Genomic DNA, 16,572 nt, shown 5'->3' on the forward strand with positions numbered 1-16,572 from the left:
CAAAGCCCCGCTGCCCCAGAACGCAGGACTAACTACGCACAACTGCCATTGAGCGTCCCACCCCCCAAGGACGGAAAGACCTGGCTCCCGCTTACTCTCTCTGGGACTTCCGTGGAAGTGTCCTGTGTCGTGCCTAATATCCAAAGGCCGGTCTGTACAGCGAGGTCCTCGCTATTGATCCACAAAGCAAAATTACTCCTCCTGGACCCCCAGTGACCCAAGAAGGGTGGCGTGCACGCTGGCTGAGTTTAACCAGCAATCCAATGACAAAGTCAACATTTCAAAATATCGCACACTCTCAGGACATCAAGACGCAGCTTCCCAAATGCAAGGACAGTGTTTTATTTCACAACGCCTTTCGCCATAACGATGGCTTGATCACGTGAAGATGAGACTCGCATCGGGTACATATCGGGAAAGGGAGTAACAGACATGAATGAAAGACTCTTGTTTATAAAAGTGCATAATCGTAAATAAATCTAATCTCTCGGTGACTAGCTTCGAAGCGAAGGAGATAGATGGGCCAGTAGTTTTTTAGGTCCGTCGGGTTGGCCGAGTGTTTCTTGAGGAGGGGCTTGACCTCTGCCCACTTCCAGGCGTCTGGGAAGATGCCGGATTCGAAGAAGGTGTTAATGGTACTGCATAGTTCTGGTGCTATGGTGGTAGATGTGCGGTGGGCAGGGGTCCGAATGGGCTCCTGAGTGGGTTTTCTTCATGGACGTGGCGTTGTCTTCAGTGGTAGCTAGTTTCCAGGTGTTGATGGTGGGCGGCTTGTTGGTGGTGGAGATGAGGGTGGTGTCTTGAGTCTGTTTGCTGAAGTTATTGAGGGCCTTGATTTTCAGGTGGAAGTAGGAGCTGAGTTTACTGCAGAGGTTCTGCGATGGTGTGACGTCCGTTGCTTCGCTGGGGGGGTTTGGTGAATTACTATATGAGGTTGAAGAGTTCTTTTGTGTTGTTGGTGTTGATTATATTGTTGATAAAAGTACTCTTGGTGTCTTATGCGCTGGTGGTATTCGGTCATGGCGTTCTTGTAGGTGTTCTGGTCTCCTGTGTTTTTCTGTTCCTCCAGATTTTCTCGAGGCGTCTGCAGGAGCACCTGCTGCCTTGGAGGTCGGTGTTCAACCATGTGGCCGTCAGGGGGCGTTGTCTGACAGGGTGGCGGAAGGGTGCAAGCTTGTATGCGCAGATGGTGATCCAGCTGTTTAGTTCTTTTGCTGCAGAGATGTCGTTGGTCGTGCTTGTGTCTTTTGTACATGCATCACTGTTATTTGGGAGTGGTGTTGCAGTGCAGGAGCGTAGGTGTGGGACCTGTCAGCCAGTTGCATCAATGTATTTCATGCAGTTGTTGTAGTGGCTACAGGGTTTTTCTCGGTGCGTGGCATCCACCTCTTTGGTTGTGTCACCAGGGTAACTAATGGTGTTGGGAGGGCTATATCCGTCTCCATAGCTACATGTGAGATGTAATTATAGGGGTGTATCCAATAATTCACGTATTGTGCTTGAGCACACAAATAATAAAGGTGTAAGTCCGGGGCCCCAAACCCACCTTGCTTCTAAGGTTGAGTGAGTTCCTCCCACCCCGCTCCCGGTTATTCGCCAGCCCATGTGAGTGTAGTACGGCAGGAGCGCAGCTTTATGAAAAACATGTGTAAGGACGGTGGGTATGTTCATAAAAAGATAGAGAAAACATGGTAGAACCACTGTTTTTAGGATCGCAATTCTGTCGGCCAGTGGCAGCCAGATCCATCTAGCTACTTGGCTTTCTAGTTTTGAAGGGCCTTGCCTTAATTCTCCCGCACCAACAATTCAGGGTCACAATGTATTCAAATACCTATGTGTTTGACTGACTCCGTTTGCCATTGCAGAGGGAAATCCAATGGGATTTGTTTTGTGGCCGGTGTTGACGGAATGACTACCGACTTGGTCCAATTTATACCTAGTCCGGAGTAATATTAAAATCTTGCGTATTTTGTATTAGCGTGCTTAGGTTGTCTTCCGGATAATACCATATCATCTGCATATAATGATATGCTAATAGGGCGTAACCGTAACTGCAATGCTGTGTGCATGCTTTTAGCTAATCTTACACTCTAGCGGTTCGATTGGTAGTGTGAGCAGTAGGGATGACAGTGGGCATCCTTGCTGTGTTCATCTATGTATATATAACTGGGCAGCATACTACAATTTATCCGCAGCCTCGCACATGGTTTGGTATGTAACATTTTAATCCAGTACAGAAACAGTTGTAGGAATCCCATTCTATGGAGGACTGAGAACATAAACTACCATTCTATTGAATCAAATGCCTTGGTTGCATCCAGAAAGGCTGCAGCCGCAGTCCGGTCCGGGCAAGCTGGTGAAACATGGCAAATATACTGGGCAGTTTGTACGTTATTGATCGCATTGGTATGAATCCTGATTGGTCAGGTAATACTAACTTTTGCATTGGTGTTTGTAGTCGGGTTGCTATTATTTTGGCAAAGATTTTGCCATCAGAGTTTGAGGGATAAAGGCCGGTATGCGTCAGTGGGCTGGGTTTTTCTGTGGCTTTAGCAATGTAATTAGTAATGCTTTTCTAAGTGTAGGGCGAAGGATTCAATCATCAAATGCCTCAGTGTACATACCTAAGAGATGGGGGGGGGGGGGGGGGAGATCACTACATTTTTATATATTTTGCTGGGCAGACCATCCATTCCTGGAGCTTCACCATTGTGAAGGGATCTGATTGCCTCTTTTGTCTCTTCTTCGGTAATCTGTGGAGAAGTGTGGCTCAGGAGTGGAGAAGTGTGGCTCACGGGTTAGAGGCGGCAGACCCGGAAGCTGAGATCGGTCCTGGACCAGGGTTCAATTCCCCGCCTCGGCGGGTCTTGGGCTCAAAAAATTCCACGGACTCGATAATTCTCGTTCTGGTGCCTACTCGACTCACGGGTTCACACTCTGCGACTCTGGGCAATAGCTTGCTTAATCTCCACTACGGCCCCTCGCGGCGGGATGCCTGGCTTTCACCTTGTGGATACCCTGCTGGGGTTATCTCACAGGGGAATACCAGGACGGGTTCCCAAGGCAAGGGCCTTGATGCCTTCGGGTGATACGTGCGCTATATAAATCGCAATACATCTGCTGCATAAAGTATTCCCTGTGTGCATCTGAGAGCCAAGCCAAAGCTATGTAATCAAGATTTTTATTTTGGGAGTGGCTACGTGTGTGTAGTATAGGTGTGTATAATAATCTGAGAACCTTTCTATGATGGAGGGTGTGTCGTAACGTGGTATGCTATATGCGTCAATGATCTGTACTATATGCTGTGGGGTGCGCGTGTTTTGTATTCTTCCAGCTAGTGCATGACCCAGATGGCTTCTCTCTCCATAATTTCGTGCCACATAACTTCTTGAAAGGTATTTCACCTCACTTTCGGCAAACTCCTGGTATATAGTCCTTTTATTCCTGATTTCATCCAGTAGTGTGGGGCTCGGAGTCCGCGTATATTCCATTTCTAGTGAACGGATTTCTTTTTCTCCTTTTGCTAGATATGTCCCTTAATACCATGGCTCGTCTAACTATAGAGAATCCGGGAATTGTCACTTTGAATGCCTCCCATAGTGTTTGGGATCTAGTGACTGATCCAGGGTTATGCTAAGAAAAATGTATTATGGCTTGCCTTAAGCCGGCAAGAAATACTTGGTCCAACAGTGCGGTCGTCAGAAGCGTCACGTAAATTGCCTAGGGGTGTTTAGGGAGTGCCAGTACCAGTCGGGTAGTTGCATAATGTGATAGTGTCGTGGGCATATGGTCTATTGAGCTTGTCAAAGTACTAGCCCCGCATGTTGCTATCCAATAGTTGTCTATCTTTTAGAGCTCCATTCAGTATTTGTTTGGGTTTTGTACAAATGGTTCTAGATGGACATAGGAAAACTACTCTTTTGGAAAGTTGTCCACCAGTACAACTACTGTCCAGTTCATGTACAGCATTAACATGCAAAACTAATCTGATTAGCCAAGAGTGTTTGTCTTACATTTTGGCATTAGCAAACTCAAAAGCATTTTGGACACTAGAAATCTGTCTGCTGTAAAATGTTTGTCACAGATGAAATTAGCTCGTATCGTGGAGACTAAAATATTGAACCCTGAAGGACAACTTGCCCCCAAGAACAGTTTTTCTTTTTGAAGGTTACATCTGAGCCAGTTGTCCCACAAATGGGATAAACTTGACTGGTCATCCTTTCACTAATTTCCTTTGACGTTATCATTTATTTGGTTGTAAGTGTGGAAGCTTAAGGAACTGACCCACAAGCCGCATGGAGTGTAAGGAAGTGATTGAGAACATTCTAATCTGACTGCCCACAGCTGAGGTCTTGGAATTGTTTGTTCAAATGGAAATTCAGCTTGTGCCAAAATTGAAACGAAAGAAGGAGGGCTTTGGGCAAGTCCTGTGTGATGGGATAATAGAATCGTGGTGTGGCAAATTTTCCATCTTTCAATCCCAGGACATTGCACATTGTCTTGCACACTGTCCTAACCCTGTTCTCAGTGGGTTCTGTGAGGCACATTTATTCGGAGTGGCCTTTAGTTGCCACTTTGCATCGCTTCACATCACAGATTACCATACTGTTGCATTGAAGACCTCCCTTGACGCATCGCTGTTAACATTTTAACGCTGGAATGCAGACTAGGGTGATCCAGGAAAGGTTCCTGCAGAATATTGTAGTTGGGGAAAAAGGGGTGCCGAATTTAGGGCTTTTGCTCTGAGCCTTTAGTCTAAAGAGTTACCAGTTGGCATATGCGATAGGAGTGGTAGTTGGTCAGGCTCTGAACCCACATTCTTTGGGCCATGGTTGAAGGTCAGGTGGCCCTGGAATTAGGGTTGCTAAGTACTAGGATCTGTTGGGCTTTTAGCTGTACCCAGCAAGTTCAGTGAGCAAAGCCTAGTACATGCAGGTAGAGCATGATGAGTATTAATGAAGTGGGCCCTGCCGTCTTTGACCTGACAAAGCATTTAGTGTCCATAGTCCGTTGGGTAGACTCAAAACCTGAAACTGTTTCATTAAGCAGCCTTACTGGTGTCACTGTTCAAATACATGCCGCTATTAACCAGGGCTATCTTCCCTTTGTTCCAGAAGGCCACAAAGAAAACTGACAAGCCGAGGCCAGAAGAACAAGATGACTTTGATGTAACTGGACTGAGCAATGAAGATCTAAAAGAAGAGCTCATAAAATATGGATTGAATCCTGGCCCTATAATGGGTATGTGTCATACTAACGTAATTTTTTTTTTTTTTTTTTTACAAGGATAGGAAAAGAATATTTGCAACAAGTACTTTATTATAGATATTTCATACTTTGTTCTCATAGTACACATTTTACTTGTGTCTTCGACCAATAGCAGGGTTGGCAACTGGTATTCAGTTCTAAATCTTTAGAAGTGATTCCCTTGCAAACGTCTCCTCAAACTTGGACGAAGTAGTCCCCATTTCTTTATTAACCAAGTGCTGTTTTGTTTTCAATCTTTCCCGAAAAGCTAAAATTACACCAACTATTGGCGAGTCAGGAAGTTACTTTTTATGGTGCTACGACTTGTTTCGTTTTTTTCCTTAAGAAAAGGGTGACTCCCTATCACGCTTGCTTGTTCCTACGGTGCAGCAAAAGCCTTGCAATAAAGTAACTTTAAACAAAAAGGCAGGCTGTGATAAGAGCTCACAAAGTACCTCAGGTGACATCTTGTCCTGGTAAAAGTAGCCTTTTGAGTCCATTTTAAAAAAACAATTTCCCTGCTACTTAAGTTTTGAGCTCTCTTCCAGTTGTCTTCCGATGGCAGGCACCATTAGATATGTATATCAATAAGGACTAGCTAGTTTAAGGGAAGTAGAAGACTCCGGTTTGTACGTCAAATAAGGAGAAACGTTGTTTTCCTTATAAAGCCCTCACCCACCGACCTAGTCGGTGGCATGCTTCATCATCGGGCCCACCACAGTGGCACCGAATGTGCCCCGGGTGTGCTTCAACGCCAGGTGACTGCGGAGCTGGTATGTTGCTGAGTGTGCAGTGAATAGGGTGAGAAAGGTGAAGTTTAAAAACTATTCTAGAAGGTCCCAGCACCCGAGGGTAAATTATTTTAATAAACTGGGCCTCTGTTAGCAGATAAAAGGCAGGTAGACGTAGATTAGAGTGCTAATTATGACCTCCAGCGTCTAGTGTGGTCTACATGTTTCAGCCAGTGCCTTGTAGATTTTAAGCTGGCTTTCCTCTGGACCGTTTTAATATGTGAAAACGTGCAGATTAAATAATAAAATTAAATTTAAGTGGTTGTGTTGTCTTTTGGCTAAGAGAAGCGCACACTAAGGCGCTATAACTGTTAGAGGAGGATTCCCTCAAGCTTGATCTGTTTTGTCTTGTAAAAAGCTTCATGGGTCGCCTGGCAGAGACAGAGACCGAGTATTGCAGTCTAGTTCCTCCTTGGACCTATTCGTCCTTCCGGGCGCCCGGAAGGACGAATAGGTCCAAGGAGGAACTAGACTGCAATACTCGGTCTCTGTCTCTGCCAGGCGACCCATGAAGCTTTTTACAAGACAAAACAGATCAAGCTTGAGGGAATCCTCCTCTAACAGTTATAGCGCCTTAGTGTGCGCTTCACTTAGCCAAAAGACAACACAACCACTTAAATTTAATTTTATTATTTAATCTGCACGTTTTCACATATTAAAACGGTCCAGAGGAAAGCCAGCTTAAAATCTACAAGGCACTAGCTGAAACATGTAGACCACACTAGACGCTGGAGGTCATAATTAGCACTCTAATCTACGTCTACCTGCCTTTTATCTGCTAACAGAGGCCCAGTTTATTAAAATAATTTACCCTCGGGTGCTGGGACCTACTGTATAGTTTTTAAACTTCACCTTTCTCACCCTATTCACTGCACACTCAGCAACATACCAGCTCCGCAGTCACCTGGCGCTGAAGCACACCCGGGGCACATTCGGTGCCACTGTGGTGGGCCCGATGATGAAGCATGCCACCGACTAGGTCAGTGGGTGAGGGCTTTATAAGGAAAACAAAGTTTCTCCTTATTTGACGTACAAACCGGAGTCTTCTACTTCCCTTAAACTAGCTAGTCCTTATTGATATACATACATAATCTAGACCGTATCCCCTGGCTTATCTAGTCCTCTCTCTCTCGTTGATTTAAGCAGGCACCAAAAGATGACATTTGTCAGTTAGCAGCTCAAGAGTTTCCTGTTTGTGACTAAAGTTCTGATTACATTTTTATTTCTTCCAACTGTTAAGTGACACGACTAATGTCTTGTATTCTAGAATACTTGTAACAAGATAACCTACTAATAATCGTGCACATGAGTTTGCTCAAGCTGGAAAATCTAAAGACCAGGGCAGTCGTTTTCAAATTTAATTTTCTGTTGAATTAATCTATTGAAATTAAAGCCTCTCTCAGCTCTACCAATTCAAGAAATTACAAGGGGGGAAAGAATACAGATTGTAGGACTCCTCCATCCCGCACAGCATGCTTCCTTAACTGAATGAAGTGTTTGGAATAACATTTCCTTGATATAAAATGGAGATCTGAATTCTTGTTCTCTGCTATTCAGTTTATGGAGACCTTATTTTAGCTGCTATGACGACCATGCACCACCCATCTGAGTTTTCTTTGTGGCTTAGAATGACTGATCAGATTGCTAGCCTGAAGAGCAGTGTAAAGTCTAAATCTGTTTTAACAAACTCCTCTCCTATATGGTCTTTTTAACCACTGTGGAAGCCGGCAGCCTTTCTATCCTTATTCTTTGTAGTTGATGGCCAACACTTAAAGCTTTGAGGTAGTTGCTTGCTTTTCTTAAATAATGAGCTTCTGGCCTGAAGCAAAGGAATACGGTTTGCAGTATCTAAATCGCTGGCTGTAGATCTCTGGAGTAACCCAGTACTTGGATTTTTCTTCTTAAATACTTTTGATTAGGGTAGTTTTAGGGAAGAATGTCCTGCATAAGTAAAACGACTACATTGTTTAGATCTAGTTGATCTAATTAATGTGTACGAAAAGCTTAGTGAATGTAATTACAAGTTCCAGTACTAATAATTTTGTATTGACAAAAGGCCTGAGCATGGGTCTCCAGGAACCAAACTCATACAGATTTGAAGACTTGAGACAGCTTACCAAATGAAGTCGAGAATTGGTAAAGCCATCAGGTCTAGCATTAGATCCAACCGTTCCTCTTTTCCAATGCCTGTTCTTTAAATTATTTTAGTTATACTTTAAATCTTTAAGGATCCCCTTGATTGTAGAAGTCGGGTGACCATTTTGGATTTTTTTAATACAGTTTTTCAAAACACATTCCAAGATGAGTGCCTCTGTACATACATGGCACGCACAATTGAATGTCTTAGAATGGTTTTGGTGAACAATAACTAATGATATATGCAGGCATATCCAGAAAAGCAAGCAGTCAGGTAGCACTGTGCAGGAATGAAACATTTGAAAAATATTTTTTAAAGAGCAATAGTTGTCCTTCAAGCCCCGCAATGGAACTGCAGATTTCCTATATTGGTGACCTTGTTGTTCGGTAGATTAGTCACTCGTACAGAAAGGCTGATGTGGGCTCGTTACTTGCTGTATGGTGTGTTGTATGAAAGCAAAATGCTATGGATGAAGAGGGCAGACTGAAATCCTTTCTGTTAATCTTGTTGGCCCCATTTAAGAGTTGCCATGTGGCAAGCAGATGTGCTGGGTCTTCATCAGTATTTTGATGGGCTTTTCTCAGGGGAAACAAAGTTCCTTGCAAATGCCAGGTAAAGAAAAAGTAGGTTTACATTTCTACCTCATTGTGATTTGGCAGGGTAAGTCAAAATAAAGCCTGCAGTTCAGAGGTGGTTAATCAAGTTTCTGGTTGTGATTTTATGGAAAATTTCAGCACTTTGCAGCAACTTGTTCATTTCGATGTGATTTTTTGTTTTTGTTTCCCCCTATCAGCATTTATAAGCTCTGTCTATCCTTATTTGTTTCACACTACCAGTATGCCAACAAGCCAGTGCAACTCTGATGGTACATGGATTTTCATACCATTTAACAAACACTTGTGTTTTGCGCATCTCCTTATGCAAAAATCCCGACCTGAAAAGGTATGAACCGTGAATGGAAACAAGTTAATATTTGGACCAATCACTTTACAACCCCAGTCTAAAACTCCAGCATGTCCAGATAAGCATACCAAACTGTCAGGCTTCACCTGATCAGGCACCCCTCCTCCCCCCAGCTACATGTTAAAAGCCAGTCTGGAGACTGTGGCTGGTGCAACGTACAAATATATGGATTGATTTGAAGTGTGTGGTTCGATGTCTTGCACTTTGAGTAGAGTTGTTTTTTTTTTTTTGGACCTTCCGAGCTAGGGATGGCACAGTGTCCCACATCATAGGCCCACCAGCTGCCACTTTGAATGGATTGCGCCTATTTATTTGACCTGGCTGGCCCAGCCCCTTACTCCGATAAAGACCTTCGATTGTCTTCGAAATCTGGGGCATGGAGTTAATCTTATTTATTTATTCATAGTTTTGAGCCACAAACTTCATTTTTGATGTATGCCAAAAACCCTTATCCACTGTGCGTTCTTTTAAAATAATTGGTCGTCATTGGTTGTGATTATTTTGCACCACGTGAATTTTCCTTAAATTCTGTTTAAATGTAAATAATCCTTATTGTGGAACCCTGTAGTTTATATATTTCAATGGTGTTTTCTTTATCGGCATTATCTTCCTCTGCTTTATTGGTTTTCTTGAACATATTTGAAAGTTTTCAATGCTTGTTTAATATGTAGTAGAATATTTATACTATGTACTGACAAAAGATATTTAGGGCACACCATATACTTAAAAAAAGATCTATTTTGTTTTCAGTGCATCATTTTTATTGTAGGCGCCTTTTCAATGACTTAAATACATTTTTCTAGTGTGTTTCTATAAGCAATTATATAATTTTGACTGTTTCCTGGCCAAGGATCGACAAGAAAAGTGTATGAGAGGAAACTACTGAAATTGAAAGATGAGTCAGATGTACCACCCCCTCCACACGCAGTTACTTCAACAGCTGAAGAATCCAAACAGAACGGCAACACTGACTCTGATCAGTACAGTGATGATGACGGTGAGCTGCCTGGTTATTTCTGATTAATGTATTCTGTCTCACCTGGGCTATATTATGAGGGGCAGTGCCCGCATGTTCCAAGATCAAATTAAGCACTGTGGTCTATCACAGGGATAATTCCATCAAGATAAGGTAAGTAGTAAAAAGTGAAACTGTGAAGAGTATATGCCTTCAACTGGGCGGTTGTACACTAGGAGCCGACTGTTCCTGGTTTGACTCTTTGGCAGTGAGTTTCCCCTCCCACCCTACTGTGTAATGCCCTTTGTAAATGGGGACACATTTGCTCTAATCTTACTAGTGGACTAAGTCAGCTGCTCAGTATTAGCGAATGAGTATTGAGTGTTGAGCTTGTTTGTGTATCAGTGATTCTAAGAAATGAGCAGCCAGGGGCTTGTCCAAATTGTGCTTCACGCAATGGAATTTCAAAGTCAAATTATAAACTTGAGACTAAGTGCCTGCTAAAGTCAACATCGTTACCTAGTTTCATCCCTTTGAGGTCACCTTTTTCTGAATTCCTGTCTACGTTCTTTCTTCGAAGAACAAGTTTGTTTCAAGGTGACCTGTGATCCTTCGCAGATGCCCACACTGCACCAGGGCAAAGTATTCACATCAGAATATTTTTGTGACCATTTGGTTTGGACAAGTTTTGCAGCTGTTAAACAGTCTAGGTACGAAAGAGCATCTTTCCGACTGCAAACGCTAGAGTTTTAGCCAATGAATGCAGAAGACATTGGCCGACGAGGCTGTTAGAAAATTAACCTAGGCCAGTTTTTTTTTTACCACTTTGTTATATGAGGATAACTTGTGGTGGGGAGCGGGAGTTTATGGCCTTTCTGTTTCGCCCCAAGAGCAACAATAGGGTATCATAAGGCAAGCATAGGGTCTGTAACATCAGATTAGCCAATGTATTCGTGGTCTCTCGGTAAGCAGTTTGCCAGGCCTTTAAAAATTCCAACTATGAGATTAGAGGGAATGTTGATGGGCAGAAGTGGTGCTGAGGCCCCCCAGAGCCATCAACAACCCTTGATGCAGAGGATATGTAGGGAACTTATTCTGATAGAGGCAAAGCAATGGAACTGAGAAATCTCCAGTGGACCACTGAAACCTACATCCAGACTGTCTTATCACACAATACTCCATCCGACGATTGTTCTCTGTTGCTTAACCTTGACATGAATTGCAAATCTAGGCTAAACACTTGTCTCGAGTTGGGCTTCGCGCCGTAAGATTGCACCAGAGGTTTATTGGTAGCTGGTACCAACAGCCCACCTCTGCTCAGGAGAATCCTCCTGTGCAGGGCAGCAAGCCTTGAGGTCCAACCTCTACTCTAAAATTCCAAATCCCTTTTCTTAATACTGAAGGTGGCTTTGAAGTTTGCATTTGATGCCTGCCTATACCCGAAGGTATACATCCATGTTCAGGCAGGACATAAACATTTGCGCATCACAGCACGATACAGGCACTTCAACTCTGTTACATCTGGCCTCTTGCTAAATTACCCCTGTCATTTTTTTTCTTCTGACAATGTTTTTTGACTGTCGGCCGTATTTTGTTTTTGCTGGTTTTAGGACTCTGGGCACCTTACCAGTGCTTAAGTGCAAGAGCTCCATGTGTAAGTTGCATAGGTGGTTGATTTATCCATGACTGGCATATTTGATTTACTAGTAAGTCCTTAGTAAAGTGAACCAGATGTGCCTATGGCGTGTAAATAAAATGCCTCTAGTTGGCCGGCAGCACTGATTGTGCCACCCACATAAGTAGTCCTGAATACATGTCTCAGACCTGTCATTGCAGCACCTGAGTGCATTTTTGGCCCCTTCACTGCCAGGCCTCTCTCGGATGGACCTTTCTGGTTGTGGGGATATATAGGGCTTGTAGGTTCACCAAGAACCCGACGAACCCAGAGCCAATAACTGGGCATAGTCTTGCAATGGTTTGTTATGTACCAGGTATATACTAATTAATTTGGGAAAATATATACATATACATGGAAAAATCTGTATGAAAGACACCTATGTATTTCTGAAAATTGGAACAAAATCTAGAGTTTAGAAACTGATAATTGCACACTCCGAAATTGGAGTACCCATACTAGCATGAGAATTATCGGTCATTTTTCGAAATTACTTTTTTAACACATTGTCCTTAATTTGGAAGGCAGAAATGCTGTCAATAGGTAATAACAGTTGCTCTTCAGTTCTGTGCTAACCGAAGTCTCCCGATTTAAAAATGGTACCTCACTTGTGTGGGTAGACTTGGTGCCCACAGCCGGAAACTGCCCAAAATGCAACACCACACCACATTTTCACAGTGAAAATGGACCCTTTTATTATTATTTTTTTTTTTTGCTAAGTGCCTAGCTAGGGCAGAAAGGCCACTCACGGTATCGAGAACACACCAGTGTGCCATTTGGCGTCAAATATACTCAATACTTACGTTGATTTAGTCAGTATATGAGGTTAAGACTGTATATGGAAAGTTATTTGTGTGAGTAAATCTCTTTATGGATGTGGTGATGAGTAAATATATTTCTCAATGATATATGTCTAACAAACTAAAAATATAAAAGGCAGTGTATGTGACAGTAATTGTATGTAAATAAGTATTCATAATACTCAGTGATTGCATGATGGATGGATGGATAACTGTATACTTGTAATACTGATTTTATAACACACTAAGTATGAGTTACAATCTATATGAATAAATAAAGGGTTGTGTGAGTAGCTTAGTAAATATAAGTGATCGATTTTTTTGCATAAGTGAGTAGGATATCTGCATAAAGGAATAGGATATGTGCTGGTGTGTAATATTGATGTAGGTATATAAATATATTTAACACCTTGGCTGCTAGGACTTTTCCCCTCCTGTGCTGGAAATCCGTGATCCCCAGTGTGTCATGACGAGCTCAGCTCGTCATAAGCACAGCTCCAGTGTGCCTCGTGACGAGCTGAGCTCGTCATGAGCATCAAAAGGGTTAATAGAGTTCTATTGATCTTTGTTAGCGTGTATAAGAGAATCTATAGGTAAGTGTTTAGGTGTGTGTGTAGATGTAGGAATTACTGAGTGGGTTTTTAGAAACTTGTACTGGTGTCAATGGTTTCAAATATGCAACTTCATAATTTTATGAGTGTTCAAAGGTTATGCTACTGTATGATGAGGTGTATTTGTCACATGGATGTCATCCGTGATGTCACTGACCATGTCATGAATGATGTAATATCCTCAGCAGTGGATTGAGGGCGTGCAAGTTATAGTTAGTAGAACTAACTATTACTGGGGAATTTCAATGGTTTCGTATGAGTGAAATGTCCAGCTAACTAGAACGTGTGAAAGCTATGGGTTTTTTCAGTGAATTTTTAAGGTCTTTTAAATTCTAATTCCTAACTATAACGTGCCTAAAACCTATACGTTTTTTTTCAGTGAATTTCATAGGTTTTGTAAATGCCAATTTTTAAATGTATTCTATTTTTTTATACTAATTCCCTACATTTTTTATAATAATTTTTAGTTATTTTATTTTTTAAATTACATTACATATTTTTAATGTAAAAAAAATCTCATATTGAAATTTCGATTTTTTTTATTTATTTTTTTTTTTTTTTGTGGTTCGCGTACGGTGCTCGCTCGCATCATCCTTTGTATGTGTAATCGTACTGTACGCATACCTGCACATACGTTACAAATGTTTTGCAGTTCCGCATCGCATCAGCGCTTCCACATGACGTCATGCACGTTTGTACGGCGCACCTTACGCGTACTCCGAAAGTTTCTTAATGTATAAAAAGATATATCTATGTATTTAAGGTAAATATTAAGGCAAGACATCTGAGATAATCATAAATAGTTTTTATTTACTTTTAAAAGCAATTACGCAAATCGTGGGTGTACGCGCATCGTAAGCGTACCGTAGGCACACGCCATGTGACTTCAAAACAAGAGATTTGATTGGTTCATAATACGTCCTATTCCAACTGTTGAAAGACCACATCCATTTTAATCCTTCTTCTTTGACTTTCACTGAAAAACCATCTCTTTTCTGAAGCTCCTGTGTTTTAGAAGAGAACTTTAATATGGCTGCACGTCAGGATGAAGATACTTCTGAAACTCTTCAGAAGAGGAATTTCTAGCTGAGGATGCACAGCCAAAAAGGAAAGCAGCTTTAATCTGGAATTTTTGCACATTTCCAGATGGAGAAAAGAAGGTGAATGCTGCCAAGGTCACCTGCCAGTTGTGTGGGACCACACTTTATAGAGGAGATCCGAACAAAAATATTCATTTGGAACTGCTAGCATGGTTCGACACGTGAAGACTCTTTATGCGAGAGCTTCATGTGATAGGCTGTGGCACGACCCTCCACCAGCTGTCGCCAGCACTTCAACAGCACCATCCAGACATCCGTCCCGGTTTTTGGAGACCTGATAATTCTTTATGAATTTTGTAAAGAGACATTGTGCTATGGGGAACAATCAATTGAGTTGATTTGCAGGCTCAAACAGGAGCACCGTTGCACCCGCCGCTATTTATTTTTTTGTTTTTGTTCCCGTTGGAGCCTTTTTTTTTTTTTAGCACAGTTACTTTTTTTTCCTTTAAAAAAAAAGCGAGTAATAAATAAACTGTTAAACTTCACTGGTCAAAGAAAGAGCTACATTAATGTAGTGCATAAATGAATAAAAGAATACATTAGTAGTGTATGACTGTGAAAGTGCAGAACTATAAGGAAGTGCTACAGCATAAGTCTAAGGTTTTTACTTATAGTATACTGTAGTACTTCCGAAGTATTTGAATGTAACATATGTACATAAATGTTACAAGTCTATGCTTCCCTTTGCACACTGCCTGGATGAATTTGTAAGTGTTGGGGCAGATTTACAACCCCCTTGCGCCTCTTTCATGCTGCTGTTGCGTCACTTTTGTGACGCGGCGGCACAAAAGATGCGCTATGGTGCAGGATATTTACAACATGACTTATCTGGGAGATGCATCACGTTGTAAAACCCTGTGCCAGAAGGAGGCGCTTCTGCGCAGAGGGGGGGGGGGGGGGGATTTCCGATTCCCGGCGCAGGAACGCCTCCTAAAAGTGAAATATACAAGATTTCACTCAGTCACTTTTGGGCCCATGCTGCGTCAAAACCCTGTGCCTGCTTGAAGCAGACGTAAGGTTTGACACAGCTTTGTGAGCATCACAATACTGAAATAGCAGTGACGGAGTGTTTGGTGGAAGTGTAAGGATACAGACTGGAGAATTGAAGGTATAAAAGACAAGTTTGCAGGTGTATATAAGACTGCTTGCATAGTGTGTAGGGGTTTGAAGCAGTCCATGCCCTAAGGACTACTTTGCTGCATGAGTACTTGGGTACTGGCTGAATGATTACAGTTCTGCAAGCAGAGTGCCTGACTGAATTTATAAGTGCTTCAGTTTTAGCACAGTGCATAGATAAGCACATACTGCTGAATGGCTCACTACAATACTAAAACAGCAGTCACAAAGTGTTTGGTGAAAGTGTTAAGATACAGACTGGGGGATTGAAGGTATAAAAAACAAGTGTGCAAGTACATACAAGAGTGCATGCATAGTGCATAGGAGTTTGAAGCAGTCCATACCATAAGGCCTACTATATATCTAACTACGGCATTTTACTATACAACTCTAACTCATTTTGCAAATACATGAGCAATTTGCTGCACTATTTGCACCACCATTACATCGAGAAAGTGACACAATCCAACCACAAAGAGGCACAAGGTGCTTGTAAATCTGCCCCAGTGTTTTCAGCAGTGTATGTATACTGAGTAGGGAATGTAGATTTGAAACACAAGTCTGATTCTAGACAAAGTATCACTATAAATTACTCTTAAAGGGCTAATATGACTGCACACATTCCAGAAATATAAATACTGCATTTTACTGTACAACCATGAGTCATTTTGCAAATACAAAAGCAATAACTAGTTTCTAATTCTACCAAAACCAAGGATAGATTTTTAAGCACTTGTGTCTGCAAACACCAAACATACAAAAATGCTTCACTCAGAATAATTCCTAAATGCACAGCCGCACAGTGTGATTCTAGACAAAAAATATTAGACCTTGCATTTTATCAAAACACATTTACTAGTCTAGAAACGGTAAAGTGACTAAACAATATATAGTGCATTTTACTATACAGTCCTGATTAGTTTTGCAAATACATAAGCAATTTACTGTATTATTGGTGCCAACATTACATCGAAAAAAGTTACACAATACAACCACAAAGAGGCACAAGGGGCTTGTGAATCTGCCCCAGAGTGTATGCAGCAGTGTATATATGCTGACTGGGAAATTGTAGATTTGAAACACAAGTCTGATTCTTGACAGGCAACACTATAAATTACTCTTGAAGAGCTAATATGACTGCACACATTCCAGAAATATAAATACTGCATTTTACTGT

At 41.9% G+C, this 16,572-nt stretch overlaps 1 protein-coding gene across 6 annotated transcripts in view; it reads left to right on the plus strand.

Moving 5' to 3' along the window:
* The window catches only part of TMPO (thymopoietin), an 87,964-nt gene that overhangs the window by 13,913 nt on the left and 57,479 nt on the right, over nucleotides 1-16,572 (plus strand). For 4 of the 6 annotated variants that reach the window (XM_086918216.1, XM_086918203.1, XM_086918193.1 and 1 more), the window contains exons 2-3: nucleotides 5,115-5,241; nucleotides 9,989-10,135. In XM_086918216.1, the coding sequence (XP_086774342.1) occupies nucleotides 5,115-5,241; nucleotides 9,989-10,135 (274 nt within the window). The remainder of the gene's footprint in view (nucleotides 1-5,114; nucleotides 5,242-9,988; nucleotides 10,136-16,572) is intronic. The other 2 variants (XM_086918198.1, XM_086918223.1) reach the window with 1 other exon arrangement.

This window comes from Lissotriton vulgaris, chromosome 1_1, assembly GCF_964263255.1.
Source record: "Lissotriton vulgaris chromosome 1_1, aLisVul1.2, whole genome shotgun sequence".
Taxonomy (NCBI): Eukaryota; Metazoa; Chordata; class Amphibia; order Caudata; family Salamandridae; genus Lissotriton; species Lissotriton vulgaris.